The 15583-nt window shown below is 39.2% G+C and overlaps 3 protein-coding genes across 3 annotated transcripts; 2 read left to right on the top strand and 1 right to left on the bottom strand.

The window, feature by feature from the left end:
• The first annotated feature begins 747 nt into the window (after positions 1-747).
• On the top strand, positions 748-8139 carry LOC132151266 (ubiquinol-cytochrome-c reductase complex assembly factor 2-like). The gene is made up of 4 exons (XM_059559380.1): positions 748-913; positions 1156-1230; positions 1587-1656; positions 7698-8139. The coding sequence occupies exons 1-4, from the start codon at positions 776-778 to the stop codon at positions 7793-7795; spliced, it is 381 nt and encodes a 126-aa protein (XP_059415363.1). The 5' UTR covers positions 748-775; the 3' UTR covers positions 7796-8139.
• Positions 8140-10013: 1874 nt separating this feature from the next.
• Positions 10014-14045, top strand: LOC132151722 (rho guanine nucleotide exchange factor 5-like). Its single transcript, XM_059560042.1, has 12 exons — positions 10014-10236; positions 10442-10597; positions 10718-10791; positions 11509-11759; positions 11865-12025; positions 12483-12635; positions 12722-12851; positions 12952-13026; positions 13167-13259; positions 13342-13493; positions 13594-13755; positions 13898-14045. The coding sequence occupies exons 1-12, from the start codon at positions 10091-10093 to the stop codon at positions 13938-13940; spliced, it is 1596 nt and encodes a 531-aa protein (XP_059416025.1). The 5' UTR covers positions 10014-10090; the 3' UTR covers positions 13941-14045.
• A 191-nt stretch (positions 14046-14236) lies between these two features.
• Positions 14237-14592, bottom strand: LOC132151265 (mitochondrial import receptor subunit TOM6 homolog). Its single transcript, XM_059559379.1, is given in 2 exon segments — positions 14237-14350; positions 14480-14592. Coding segments are annotated over 2 exon segments (195 nt in total). The 5' UTR covers positions 14578-14592; the 3' UTR covers positions 14237-14253.
• Positions 14593-15583: the final 991 nt, after the last annotated feature.

Here is a 15583-nt window from a genome sequence, read left to right as displayed (position 1 = left end):
TATTATAGTATTATATCACATTATGAAACGGTACTATGAGAATAAATGCGTAATAAAACACCAAACTGAGCAGAACTATTTTGACAAGCGGAAGAAGATGAAGATATCAGTTGACAGTACTATGGAAATACATTCTTTTGCTCGAATTGATTCTTTCGGGAAGGATGTTTCAACAAACCGGTTCAAAAACTGATTCACCTGCTCTTTTATGCAAACACGCAATGTAGGCAACATATACATATTATATCAATAATAATAATAATAATAATATTAATAATAATAAAAATAATAATAATGAACGTGAACTTTTGTACAGTTGTTATTTATATTTTTAATCTGTTAAAAAATATGGCATTATATTAATAATGCCACACACACACACATACATACTGCACATAAACATACATATAGCGCACTGTTTTTGGTGTGTTATGTGAAATAAATCTTCAAAAATATTTTTGTGGCGTTATGCACATTGACATGTTTTTCATGTGATTTTACATAGGATATGTAAATACACAGTCTATTTCTGTAATTTTACAATTTTAAACTTTATTTCAAAATTACGTGAAAAAACTGTAAACAGTAAAATTCCGTAAAATAACAGTTTTTTTTTTTACAGTGTACGTAACCGAGATGTTTCACTTTATCAGGAATCAATTTTGAAACGCCGTACCACTTTGCCCTCCACGGCTTACAGGTTTTCAGGACCGTGCATTTCTTTTTGCTGTCTGTGTGTGAGTGCATGCAGTTAGTCGTGAAACAGACTTTAAACATGGCTGCCACCAGATACCGTCGATTTCTGAAGCTGTGCGAGGAATGGCCAAAGGACGAATCCAAGAAAGGCCGAGATTTAGGAACGTTTTTACGCCAAAGAGTCGCTAGTGCTTTCCGAGAAGGGGAAAATACGCAGGTATTGTAAGGGAATTATTGCAGGATTTAACGTTATTTGCAGTATTATGTATGTATGAAGAATTATTGTTTGTGCAAGTACACTTGGCAATAAAGCCCTTTTCTGATTCTGAAGGTTTATTTCCTCTTCAGTGTCTAATATGTTATGGTTAATGTTATGTTAAAATATGTTATGCCAAAATGATTTAAGCAACTGTTCAAACATCTTGCCTTGCCTATGTTGTCTTGTGTTTTACACTTTAGATTTCAGATCCAGAGAAATGTGATCAGATGTATGAAAGTCTGGCTCGCATCAACAGTAATGTGTACAAAGAAAAGGTGCGTCGTCTTTTCTATGTTTCTAGATCTAAACCTTTCTGCGTTGATTGGAAATTTTTTTTTTTTTTTACATCTTTAGATTTATTTCAACATACGTTCTTTAGGAATATTATATTTTAGTGTCTTTGAAAGATGCGTATCTTATTCTTTAGGGACTTTGGAGTAGATCAAGACAATTACAGTATGTGCGTATACTGGATTTATCGTCAAAAGACCTTTCATCACATTTGTTTTTACTATTAGTGTGGGTTTATATATATATATATATATATATATATATATATATAATTTTGTTGGTTTAATTTACCCAAGCCTCTTTAAATAAACGTGACCGAATCATAATGTTTGTTTTTCAGTTTCCGAGGGCAAAAGATACAAGTTTTACAGGTGTAACGTTGGAGGAGTGCCGAATACTTTTGGCAACAGGTGAGGATTTCTTAAGCTCAGCTGTTAGACATTTTCAATTTAACTACATTAATTGGTTGATTTAATTCTTATCTGTCAGGATACGATGGACTCAGAGATCGAGGTGATGTTAAATAACACAACTTTATTGAATTTTAGGATAGCAGGTGTAAGGGATTCGGGGAAAAAAAACCCGGAGCAACAAAACATAGGCATTCGGGATCCACAGCGGGTAATTTTTCACTCAACGGGTTAGGGACTCAAATTATCTTTCAGAATAGTTCAACAAAGGGTATCAGAATCCACCACGGGTGAGTATTCCTCTTCAGATCAGTGAATGTGAATTGTCTTTTCCAGACGAGAGGATTTAAGTGAACATAAGATGCGGGATCCACAACAGGGTAATGCACATTCTTGAAATCATGTATTCCGTAAATCCAATCCCAGAATGATAACACTGGCCTTATTTCTTACAGGATAAGGTGAGGGTTCAGCGGGAGAAACTGAGGTATCAATGAGCCTTGGATGAGTGCTGGAAGCTAGGACATCGGTGATCAACAGCAGCTCTTCTGAGGATTACAGACAGAGTCAGAGGTTAGTGATACACAGGTGAGTATTTTCAGTGAACAGAGTATTCAACAGGTTTTCTCTAATAGACGGATGACAGAGGAAATACGGTCAGTTCCTGTTGGAGGCTTGACGCTAGACTGCAGTGAGTGTGAGTGTTTTATGGAGCTGGTTGATGAGGTTACTGATTGTGAACAGGTGTGGGTGATTAGAATTCTGGGGAGATTGAACGTTGTGTGGATCGTGATGCAGAGTCTGCTGATTGGTTTCTGACATTACCCCCCCCTCTAGAGTCCGCGCCAGCGGACCTTAGACCTCGATGTCTTGGAGGTCTGCCTCTGGGTCGAGGTGCCGGTTTGTCAGGATGCTGAGCATGGAATTCGAGAAGCAAAGTAGGATCGAGGATATCCTTTCGAGGTATCCAACATCTCTCTTCCGGTCCATATCCCTCCCAGTCGATCAAATACTCCAATTGACCATTTCGACGTCGAGAGTCCATCACTTCTTTAACCGTATAGATGGGATCCGGTTCTATAGGTGGAATAGGAGGATCGTCTCCGGGAGCCAATTCTGCTGGGGAGCCAGGTACAGGTGGGTAATGAGGTTTGAGAAGGGAAACATGGAAGGTAGGGTGGATCCGATACTGAGCGGGGAGTTGAAGCTGATATGTGACCGGATTGATCTGCTTGACAATGGGGAACGGTCCGATGTATTTTGGGCTAAGTTTACGGCAGGGTTGTCGGATTCGCATATCTTTGGTAGAAAGCCATACCAATTGTCCAGGTTGGTAAACGGGAGTTTGGCGTCGATGAGCATCTGCAAAATGTTGTTGACGATTAACTGCTTGTTGTAGGTGCTGATGGGCTTGATTCCAAACATTTTCACTCTCCCTAAACCATTCATTGACTGCAGGTACTTCAGATGGTTCCCCAGACCATGGGAACAAAGGAGGTTGATAGCCCAGTACACATTGGAAAGGTGTGAGTTGAGTAGATGACTGTCTGAGAGAGTTTTGTGCGTACTCTGCCCAAATCAAGTAGTGACTCCAGATGTGTTGATTGGAGTGGCAGAATGTACGCAAAAACCGGCTTACATCCTGGATCTTCCTTTCAGTTTGTCCATTAGTTTGTGGATGATAACCAGATGAGAGGCTTACCGTCACATTCATTAGGTTGAAGAATGCTCTCCAAACCCAAGAGATAAATTGGGGACCTCTATCGGACACAATGTCTTCTGGTATTCCAAAGTTTCGGAAGACGTGTTCCATTAATAACTGTGCCGTGACAAAGGCCGTAGGAGATTCTTGAGTGGGATTAATTTGCAAGCCTTTGAGAACCGGTCGATGGCAACGAGGATACAGGTATTCCCGGCTGAGTTTGGGAGATCGGTGACAAAGTCAACCCCGATATGGGACCAGGGTCGATTTGGAACAGGGAGTGGGGCCAGTTTACCGGCTGGAAGGTTTCTTGGGACCTTGGACATGGCACATGGAATACATCCCTGGATAAAGGTTGTGATATCTTGTTGCATGTTTGGCCACCAATACCGGAGTTGGAGCGTGGAGCATGTCTTGTGTACCCCTGGATGCCCTGTGCCAACTGATGAATGGGCCGAAGAAATTAAGGAATTGCGGAATTCTTGAGGCACATAAATCTTTCCTGGAGGGCATTCTGGAGGTCCAGGATGCTGTTGAGATAGCTCAAGTAACTGTTCATTGATGTCCCATTGGATGGGGTTGACGAATATCTGTTCTGGTAGAATGGTCTCTGGTTCTGCGATCGGATCTTCAGGGGCATGGATACGAGAAAGAGCATCTGCTCTGATATTCTTGGAGCCCGGACGATAAGAAATTCTAAAATGGAAACGAGTGAAGAATAATGCCCATCTGGCTTGCCGTGGATCAAGTCGTTTTGCTTCTTTTAGGTACTGGAGGTTCTTATGGTCAGTGAAGACTATGAACGGGTGCTTAGCTCCTTCCAACCAGTGCCTCCACTCTTCCAAGGCAAGTTTCACTGCCAAGAGTTCGCGATTACCTATGTCGTAGTTGCTTTCAGCAGTGGACAACTTCTTTGAAAAGAAGGCACAAGGTAAGGGCTTGGAGGAGCTCTCAGAGTATTGAGATAAGACAGCTCCTACACCTGAGGTAGAGGCATCGACTTCAACGATAAACGCCTTTTCAGGGTCTGGGTGCTTAAGCAGGGGAGCAGTGGTGAATGCAGTCTTGAGTGAGTGAAAGGTACGGTCAGCCTCTGGGGTCCATAGAAGGGTCTTGGGTTTACCTTTAAGCAAAGAGGTTAAAGGAGCTGTTAACATGCTGTAACCGTGAATGAATCTTCGGTAGAAATTAGCGAAGCCGAGAAATTTCTGGAGCTCTTTGATCGAAGTTGGAGTGGGCCAGGACATGATGGCATCAGTCTTCCTATTATCCATTTCCACACCTCTTTCACTAATTTGGTAGCCCAAGAATTCAACCTGAGATTGATGGAAAGTGCACTTTTCAGCCTTTAAAAACAGATTTTGAGTATTGAGGAGACATGATGTTGATGTTCTACTGGATTTTTGGAGAAAACTAAGATATCATCAATATACACCAACATAAAGTGCCCCAGGAAGTCTCGGAATACCTCGTCCATGAAGCTCTGGAAGACCGAAGGAGCGTTTACAAGGCCATAAGGCATGGCGAGGTATTCATAGTGTCCTGCAGGAGTGATGAATGCCGTCTTCCACTCATCCCCTTCTCGAATCCTAACTTGATTATAGGCACTTCGGAGATCCAGCTTGGTGAAAATTTTGGCTTCTCTGAGTTGCTCCAGGGCTGAGGGAATGAGTGGTAATGGATAACTGAACTTTGTGGTGATCTTATTTAAAGCTCTGTAATCAATACAGGGTCTTAGACCTCCATCCTTCTTGGATACGAAGAAGAAGCTAGCCACTGCGGGGGAAGTGGAAGGGCGGATATAACCTTGTTGTAAGGCTTCTTTAATGTATGCTCGCATGGCTTCTTGCTCAGGAATTGACAGGGAATAGATGCGACCCTTTGGCACAGATTCTCCGGGAATCAGATTAATTGCGCAATCCCAGGGTCGATGTGGGGGTAACTTGAACGAGGAGTAACAGTGGGGAAAAGTGACAGATACATTTTCTGTGGGACTTTCAATAGAAGTGGAACTCAAACTAATGATTTTTGGTGATTGGGAGTTGGCCTGAACGGAGTGAGGTTCTTCTGAAAGGAGACATCTATTGATTTTGCCAGTCTGCCAGTTGATATCAGGTTGATGACGGATTAACCATGGCCGTCCTAAGATAACCTCAATCTGACTGTTTTCCAGGATAAATGGTTCGAAACTTTCTTGGTGAGTGTTATCGGTGTACAAAGTGATAGGTGGTGTCGGAGTGATAACGTACCCCTGGTTGATAAATTCGCCAGTTACAGCGTGGATGGAGTATGGTTTTGGAATGTTGATCCTCTGGAGTTTGAGTCTCTTACAGAGCTTCCCTGATACGAAGTTCCCCGCTGACCCGGAATCAATGATGGCAGCTGCGGAGACTTGGAGATTGTGGAATTTCAGAATTACTGGAATAGTGAGAGGAGTTGAAACTGGAATTAAAGTTTGCACTGAACTCACCATCAGTCGAGGCGGACGAGTAGGACATGCTTTGAGAAAGTGACCTGCTGTCCCGCAGTACAGACATAACTTCAGTTCTCTTCTTCGGGTACGTTAAGCCAGGGAGATTCTATGAGCATTGACCTGCATCTTTTCGGGTGAACTCTCAGAAGTGGAGTCAGATGGAGGTCGATTGAAATGTGTATTGGGTAATCGGGAATCGTGATAACAACTCTGTGATCTTTGATGAATGCGCAGGGTTTGTTGTATGAATTTTTCTAGCCCTAGATTATCATCATAAATGGCGAGTTGTAGGCGGAGAGCAGGATTTAAACCTCGACGAAACACAGAGATGAGGGCCTTTTCATTCCAACCACTTGCAGAGGCTAGTGTCCGGAATTCGATGGAATATTCTGAAACAGATTTGTTATCCTGGCGGAGCTGCAACAATTTGTCACTAATGGAGGAATCACTGATGGGTTGTTCAAACACCTCCTTGAAATGATTGACAAAACTCTGCAATGATGTAGTAACTTCTGTTTGTTGCATCCACAGTGACTCTGCCCATCTTAATGCTGATCCAGATAGATGTTGAATTATGAACGAGATCTTTGATCGATCAGTGGAGTACGTCTGAGCTTGTATTTCAAGAGCAAGTGAACACTGCAACAGGAATCCATTGCAGTCCTCCGCCCGGCCGGAGAATGGCGCTAGTCGGGAGGCGGAGTTAGCCAAGCACACCAGCGTGGGAGCAGTGTTTGCGGAAGTACCGGGAGCTGATGTTGCTGAAGCGGTAGCATTGCTTGCAGATTGTGTGGGAATAGCGGCGGGTGTTGGCTGTGTTATATCCATACCATCGATTTGGAGTTTAGTAGGTCAAGCCTTCTGTCGGGATACGATGGACTCAGAGATCGAGGTGATGTTAAATAACACAACTTTATTGAATTTTAGGATAGCAGGTGTAAGGGATTCGGGGAAAAAAAACCCGGAGCAACAAAACATAGGCATTCGGGATCCACAGCGGGTAATTTTTCACTCAACGGGTTAGGGACTCAAATTATCTTTCAGAATAGTTCAACAAAGGGTATCAGAATCCACCACGGGTGAGTATTCCTCTTCAGATCAGTGAATGTGAATTGTCTTTTCCAGACGAGAGGATTTAAGTGAACATAAGATGCGGGATCCACAACAGGGTAATGCACGTTCTTGAAATCATGTATTCCGTAAATCCAATCCCAGAATGATAACACTGGCCTTATTTCTTACAGGATAAGGTGAGGGTTCAGCGGGAGAAACCGAGGTATCAATGAGCCTTGGATGAGTGCTGGAAGCTAGGACATCGGTGATCAACAGCAGCTCTTCTGAGGATTACAGACCGAGTCAGACGTTAGTGATACACAGGTGAGTATTTTCAGTGAACAGAGTATTCAACAGGTTTTCTCTAATAGACGGATGACAGAGGAAATACGGTCAGTTCCTGTTGGAGGCTTGACGCTAGACTGCAGTGAGTGTGAGTGTTTTATGGAGCTGGTTGATGAGGTTACGGATTGTGAACAGGTGTGGGTGATTAGAATTCTGGGGAGATTGAACGTTGTGTGGATCGTGATGCAGAGTCTGCTGATTGGTTTCTGACATTATGCTCACCGGTGCTGCTTTGTTTTTTTTTTCTTTTCTTTTCTTTTAAACTGTAATAGTGATTTCAAATAACTTTTCTAATTTGAGATGAATAGCAGCCATTACTCCAATCTTGAGTTTCACACCATGACATGAAGTGATTCTAAATATGCTTGAGTAACATTTCCTGTGGAAACAGTGATACTTTTTTTTTTTTTTTATCAATAGAAAGTAAAAAGAAACAGCATTTTTACTTCTAATTTCTTGGTTTTGCAGGAAACACGTATGAAGAGAAAAAAGGATTGCGGAAGACACTAATGGAGCGCTTCTCCTCCAAACCTGAAGATGGAACCCCTGAAAAAGCTGAAAAATAATCATCATATTGGCACAGATCTTATTTATTCCCCTTTGCACTTTTTCAAATAAAAGGATTAAGGCGTGTATGTAAAAATTCTCACAGCTGCAGCTCTCTTCATGTTGATCTTTCATGTTGAACCGAGACTTCCAAGATGTAAAACTGATTGTTTTATTTGGAATTCTGTGTTAAAGTTGGAGAAATGTGACTAATTCTGGAAAAAATATAGTTATACAATGTTAATCTTCGGTTTTATTGCATATTATTTCTCTTGAATCCATAATAAAAAATATTTTTTTGTATTTCCCATGTAACAGTCCAGTATCTCTCATTTTGATTTCACTGGATAAATGCCATGCTGAATTATGTACACTCTTTATGGTTTTTGCTTCTATATTTGTTTATGCCCTTCATGTTGTGGTTTTTTTTTTCCTAGATGGTGTGTTTTGAAGAATTATTTACAAATGGTCAATAATAAAAAAAAAAGACTTTCTTTGAGGGTTATACACAGGTGTTTTATTCCTAATATATTAATGTGAACTTTTTATTGGCTCAGTGCATGCCCCATACAAGAGTTATGCTGACTTTTTTATATTTATATAATTTGATGTTTGTAAATTTTCATATAATTTATGAAGGAATAACTGAAAGTGCAGTTCAGCTGTAGTACATAAAGCTGATGCACATTGGGGAATTTTCTGGCAGATATTGATAATATGGTCTGTGCCATGACAAAATATGTTCACAGAAGATAGCTAGATGATAAAATCTTAGCCGAACCACCACCCTTGCACAGCCACAAAGGTTTATGATGAGATCTTGGTGTTTGGAAAAAAAAAGAAGTGTGGTGTTTTAACTAAATTTCCTTCCAAAAAACCAAGAGTCATGAAAACATTTTTATTCATAAAAAATTGTCAAGAACCAAGCAAAACATGTTAAAGAGCCTATAAAGTGATTTGTATGAAATGCTGAACTCAAGTGAATTGATGGAACAAGTTTATATAATTCATGGATGCATTAGAACAATTTCATTTTATTGCCTTTCCTTCTTTTATAATTAAGATGCATTGTTCATTTTCTGATATTACATAACGTTTATAAAATATATAATAATTCTTCAGAATTAAAAAGGTAACTTCAAAATGACCAAAAAGCAAAATAAAAAAAGCATGATTGCATTTGTGCTCTATTCAGTGTTAGTTAAAATACTGTTTATTTTTATTTGCCTCTTTAGTCATCTTTTTTGGGGTCTGGATTGTCCCTCAAAATGCAGTAGTTGAGGCTGGTAGCGAGGCAGAGCCAGGCCAAGTATGGTACCATGAGAAGTGTTGCAGTGCGGCTGATGGGATACCATCTACCACTAAGTTGTTTTATTCTCTTATTTGTTGTCCCTCGTCTAAACACTTGATTTTGGTGTAAAGTCCTGATGTTCCCTTTCCAGCTGTCTGTGATCTTTTGTCATTTTTATTTTATAATCTCTGAATCATATATATCAGTTCAATCTTCTATACAGTTTAAAACCAAATAAAAGGAAAAAAAGAGATTCTTGTATTTCAAATGTGCAGCTGTTTTTTTTTTTTGTATTAATTGTATATAGTAGACTGCAAAAATGTGACAATGTCACAATGCCTTCTATGTTTTAAATTGTATTATTTGATAAACTGGATAGATTTGTCAGTTTTGGAAAATCTTATAATGCTAAAATGCCTATTTACTCTAGTTAAATTACTTAAAATTAACAATGTCATTCATCTTTCATAATATGGTGCATCTCACACTGAAAACCAAATACATATATTAATACATATTTTAATTATTTATTATTAAGGAAATGAAACATAATTAAGTTTTATTTATATGCACATTCTTCGTTTGTTCTTATTAATACAGAAACTGCAACTAACGTAACGAATTAAAAGTGAAATTTCGAGAGCGTGAAGTATTTAAATACACTTTGTTTCATTTACATCTTACAAGAATCATTTAAACAGTGTGCAATGTGATGACGATTTTGTTATCTGACATCATTCTTCAAATAAAAAATGTTACACGTGATAAGACACAGACATTAGGTTCAGCCAATAATAAAGTAATCATCGTCAGAGCAACGCCCAATCAATTGCAGTAAAATTGGTTGGGCGAAATTGGACAGGTGAGAACGCTCTTCTGAATCAATTAGACTCTGGTGACTTGCTGTGTAAAAGCAGTACGTTGACTGCAATAATTTATAATCAGTTTTTTTTAATTCAAATTTAGTATTTAACATTAAAACTCTTGAAAGTTAGTAAGCCACGAGAAGGTTTACCGCTTTCGTATGGCTCATGTCATGGAGGATGAGGGGATCTGGTCCGATAGAGATCTTACAGAAGCATTATTTGGTGACACTGATCGCCCCGGGCTGGATGAACACACCTCTAAAACAAATGTAGAGGACTGTGAAGCGTCTGGTGGACTTTACTGGTATGTTATAAAATGAATGATAAATGTTACATTTGTTCGTTATTCCTATGTTCTAACTTGGCCTGGTATCATAACTGTTCCTATCCTGTTGTTTTACTTCCTTTTAACCGCCTATCTCACAGTAAGGATCAAGACTTGTAATGCATCTTTTAAAAAAGGGTTTAAATAGTGTGTTGAATTTCATCTTGATTTCTCTTTTTGTTAGCACAATTGAAGGGTTGACTAAAGCTCTTGGATCAGTTGCAAGCTTGCAATTATGGGACTTAATGGGCTTTTCTCTGCCTGTGCCATCCCTCTTCACTTGGGAGAGCTCCAGTCTGAAATCTTCTGACATGCACTGTGAGGAGAGTGAGGTGAAAAGGTAATGTTTATGATTCACAAAAAGACATTTCAGGCACCCAGTGTTAACTATTTATTAATGTTCATCAGCCTTTGCACAGAAAATGAAGCAGTTTCTTTTCAACCATTTTCCTTGTTTTAGGGAAGATGCAATGGAAGTCAGTTCTCCGCAAGAAACGTATGTTGCCCAGTTTGAATCGGAGTACATCAACCATTGTAAGTTTACAGATGAATCTTATCAAACGGTCAACCAGATACTGTAGTCTGGTCACATTTCATCCCTCGAAGACTGGGGGGAAAAAAAGATGCCTTTTAAGGGCTGCTGTGTAATATTTGTATTGTTTTCTAAGGCCTCTAAATTATTAATATAATCCAAACTTTGCAACAAAAAAAAAGAACACCATCTATTATGTGCTGCTTTTATTTATTTTTTCAGTAAATTTATTTTTAGTATAATTCCAAAAACCCACCACCTCAGGTCTTGGAACACATCTTTTTGCTGTAAGAGCTTTAAAGATTTTTTTTATAAAGTAAACGCACACAAAAAAATATATAAAATGTGTGTGTTCGTGATCTCTTAAGATGAAGACTTACTGGACTGAAGCAGCTTGGGTTTACTTGATTAGTAGTTCTAGTAGCAATGTGGTTTTTTGTTTTTTTTTAATTAAATGTATGACATATATCATGCTTTTAAGGAATGTTAAAATTTATCATTGTATTGCATTGGATTTTATGTTTTCCCCCCTACAATTAAAACCATAGTGCTTTTGATAACAAAACTAAGCATTAAAACTACTAGGACGTATTGTTGGGAGATGTATAAAAGTAGTCGTTTTTTTTTTTTTTTTTTTTTTTCTCTCATTTACATTATTAATTTCATCTTCCATCAGCCGTAAAAGCCTGATATCTGAAATCTCAACTTTGATTTCCTAGCGGTCCCTTTATATCAGGAGTTTTGGATGAGTTCTATGAAGAATGATTTACACAGAGTACAGCACACTGGGTTGTCAGAATTTGTGTCCTCCATATGCATTTCTGGTCTGAAAACTCCCCCTGCGTCAAGCCCATCCTCTGTGTTGAGCCCTCCAGGACTACAGGCCAAGTCATACCCTCTATGGCAGGAGCTACCGCAAGTAAAGCGTCATCTGAACTCTCTGAGTGTGCATGAGATCCAGCTTCAAGAGGTGTGTGTATTGCAGAACACCAACAGGTCTTGCATGCAAATTATGACACTGGTCTGTCTACTGTTTTTCCACAATACTTATCCCTTGTTTTTGTTTTTGGTCTAGGCCATGTTTGAGCTGATTGTGTCCGAGGCCTCGTATCAGAAGAGTCTGATCGTAGCACTGAATGTGTTTCAGTGCTCCGCAGAACTCAAAGGGATCCTGCCCCGTGTGCAGCACCGTGTTCTGTTCTCCAACCTAAAGGATGTCTGCAGAGTCAGTGAACGGTAAGGATGGATACTTGAATATGCTATTAACTTCTAGATCTTATTTTATACAACCTAGAAGTTGGCATGTAGAATGGTATACATGAATTCAAAAGTTATGCTTGGTTAAGTTTCAGCAAGCATTTACTAAACCGATAAAGTGACTGTATAGACATTTTGTAACTTTACAAAAGATTTCTATTTCAAATAAATGCTCAAAGAAGCCTGAAAAAATGCATCTTGGTTTTCACAATTTTTAAGTGTTTCTTGAACACCAAGTCCTCATTACTAGAATGAGATTCTGAAGACCGAAATGACCACTGTTGGAACATTTTAAGCTTTGCCATCACTAGAAGAAAATTCATTTTAAACTGGAATCTGTTATTTCAAATGATTTGTATTTCAATATTAATTTTTTTTTTTTTTAAATTCTTTAACTTTATTATTATATATATATATTTTTTTTTGGTTAATTCAGATTTCTGCAGGACATGGAGTCCCATCTTAGGCAGTATGTGGTAATGTCCCGGGTTGGTGATATTGTTTTGAATCAACGGCAATGTTTCCAAAAAGTCTACGTGCCATATATTACCAACATGATGTACCAGGAGGCTCTTGTCGCTCAACTGACGTTTGTTCTGTTTTCATGCATCTTCCATATTGAACATAATTAAATGACATGCTAGCATTCTGATTCCGTCTTGCTCCCCCCACCAGGCAGGAAAATAAGAAATTTGCACTGATCCTGAAGAAACTAGAGGGAGATCCACAATGCCAGAGACAGACCCTGAAGTCTTTTCTGATTCTTCCCTTCCAGAGGATCACCAGGATGACGCTCTTACTTGAGGTCTGCTTTAATTTACACAAGCCAGAGAGATGTGCAGACTCTTCAGAGAACATCCTGTTGCCATCGTTTAGTGAATGTGAACATTTTATGTTTTGCTCAGAACATCCTCAAACGAGCTGAACGTGTTGGTTCTAATGTCCCTTATCTGATGGAAGCCATTGGAGCTGTACGTAAGGTAGGCTGTATCATGCTTTTGCTTTCAAAATAATAAATGCCTTCCATTTATAATATCAGAATTGGATCCTAATTTATTACTTGCTGATAAATATTACGTATTAATTGTTACCATACAAATTAATGCATATAAATGTCTAGATAGTGGAAGAGTGTGACAGGAATGTCGAACTAATGAAGAGGACCGAGTTGCTTATTTGTTTGGACAAGTTAATGGACTTTGGAAGTGTTAAGGTATAAAATCTTATTCCTGTAATTCCCTTTTTGTGTTTTCTGCCGTCATATTTAAAACCACTTTCTTTCTGTTCTCAATCAGTCCGTTCCATTAATCAGCAGAGGGCGTCATTTGATTCAAGAGGGAACTTTCAAGCATCTAATGATTGGCGGCAGTCACAGAGGCTCTACAGTGTCTTGCAAAGATGTGTACATACACCTTTTCAATGATCTCTTGCTCCTCTCTGTTAAAAGGTATGATATGCTAGAAGATCTCCATTTTATGGACCCTCTAATTTAAGAGTTACCTAGGTTTGGTAACGGATTTTTTATTTTTTCTCCATACTCCACTCAGTGGAAACAGATTTGTTGTGCAGGACCATGCACCATTTCCTGATAAAGTACGTGTAAAGGAGCTCGAAACAAGTTTGGGATTTCCTCCTGAATCCTTCCGGCTCCATCTGAACCAGAACTACAACCAATCTTCCAGAGGCCTGATACTGGCTGCATCAACGAGGTAATTTTCAGCTCAACTTTTTGCCTTGTCTTGGCAATACAATCTATTGCACAGTGGAAGTGTATTCATCCTTATTTAAAATAATAATAAAAAAATCCTTATTTAAGGTAACTTCTAAAATGGGGAATCATTGTGTCCTCAGGTTAGAAAAAGAGACCTGGATGAAAGTTTTCTCTTCAAAATAGGAGGCAGAGAACGTGGAAACGCAGCAGAGTTTGTTCTTAAAGAAATGGGCACCATGAAGTGCTCTAAAAAGGCTAATTTTACTGGATCTTTTCATTTTAATTTATTTTTAAAGTTTCAATATTGATATGTATATTAAATAAAAGGCTGTACGCAACTGTTTAAACATGAGCTTTATTTCAACAAAACGCAGAATGTACAGAGTCTTTACATTTGTAACCATCCAATTGCTGGGATTTATTGTTTAGGGGTGTACAATGCTCTCAAGATTTTTCACCTGTTAAAATATTTTTTTTTGTGGATTGGGAAATAACGTTACGTGAATGGCTGAGGAGACATCAAGTCAAAGTCTGAAAGGTTTCTTGCCACCCAAACACCCGCTGCAAATAAACCCAGGTTTACAAGGAGATTCCTATAACATGAAAACAAAGGAGATGGTCACATGGTGGCAAATATTTAAAACCATAACGTACGTTACATCTGAGCGTCATTTCGAGTTATGAGTTGCACGTAATTCGTTTGAAACTGTAGCCTAATAAACTTTCTAAAATCACTTCTGTCCGCCGCGAAATGGCAAGCTGAGCTTCTCCATCACGTGAGACCACCTGATCATGGCCCTTCTGTTTTCTTTCCGCTCATTTTATTTGTTACTTTATAATAGTAATACCGAGCAAGCCAGATGCACTTTGACATTACCTTGAGATTTCTACGTTAAATAACGAGGTTCACGATATCGCGCTACTGACCCTCGACTGGAACAAACCGTATTGAGACACGTGCGGTTTCACTTCATAGACATCATATAGGTAGACGCCCCATCGAACGCTACTGCCTATTGGCACGAACGAGCCGTGGAGCCGCCATCTTGGACCGGTCGCCAGCTCCACTCAGTGTAACTTGTTTGCCAGGTGCAATGAGCTGTCAGCGCATTAAATTAATCCTATCTCACTGAATACCTAACTGATTTTGACGCGGGTTTTTTTGCTGCAAAGTTCATTCATGCAGCTATGATACAGTTCACATGGTTCAGCGTATTTAAATATTTATAATGGGCTTTACAGTTACATATTATATTCTGATATAAGAAATAAGCGACCAGCTGGGGCCGGTTGCACCAGCTGTGCGTAAGTTATAACTTAGCCTAGTTTTGACGTAAATGGACACTAAGTTACGACTTACGGACTACTAAATATTTTTGCGTTGCACCATTAAACTTAGTTTAAACAACTATACGTTGTAACTAAATATTTACGGAAGCCTCTGTCCATGAATAACGGTCGGAATAAGATGTCAGCCAGATTAGATCACATTGATGAGCTCGTATTTGATCATGAAGAGCCGCAAGTTCGTCAACGAGTTTTACGAGACGGACATCATCCGTTGGATATTTATGATGATGTCGACATATATGCTCGTTTGCGCTTTAAAAGAGAGGGCATAAACGGATAACGGACATGATAGCGTCTGATATTCAGCACGAGACAGACAGAAACGGCGCTCTCTCCCCAAGCCTTCAAGTGTGTGTGTGTCGCCTTACGTTTTTTTGCAACTGGATCAATGCAAAATGTAATCGGCGATTGCATACAGATTCATAAATCTACAGTATGTAGAGTGATCCGCAGGGTGTCACTAGCCTTGTGTCGCC

Source organism: Carassius carassius, chromosome 10, assembly GCF_963082965.1.
Source record: "Carassius carassius chromosome 10, fCarCar2.1, whole genome shotgun sequence".
Classification (NCBI taxonomy): Eukaryota; Metazoa; Chordata; class Actinopteri; order Cypriniformes; family Cyprinidae; genus Carassius; species Carassius carassius.
This window is presented reverse-complemented; position numbering and strand designations above follow the sequence as displayed.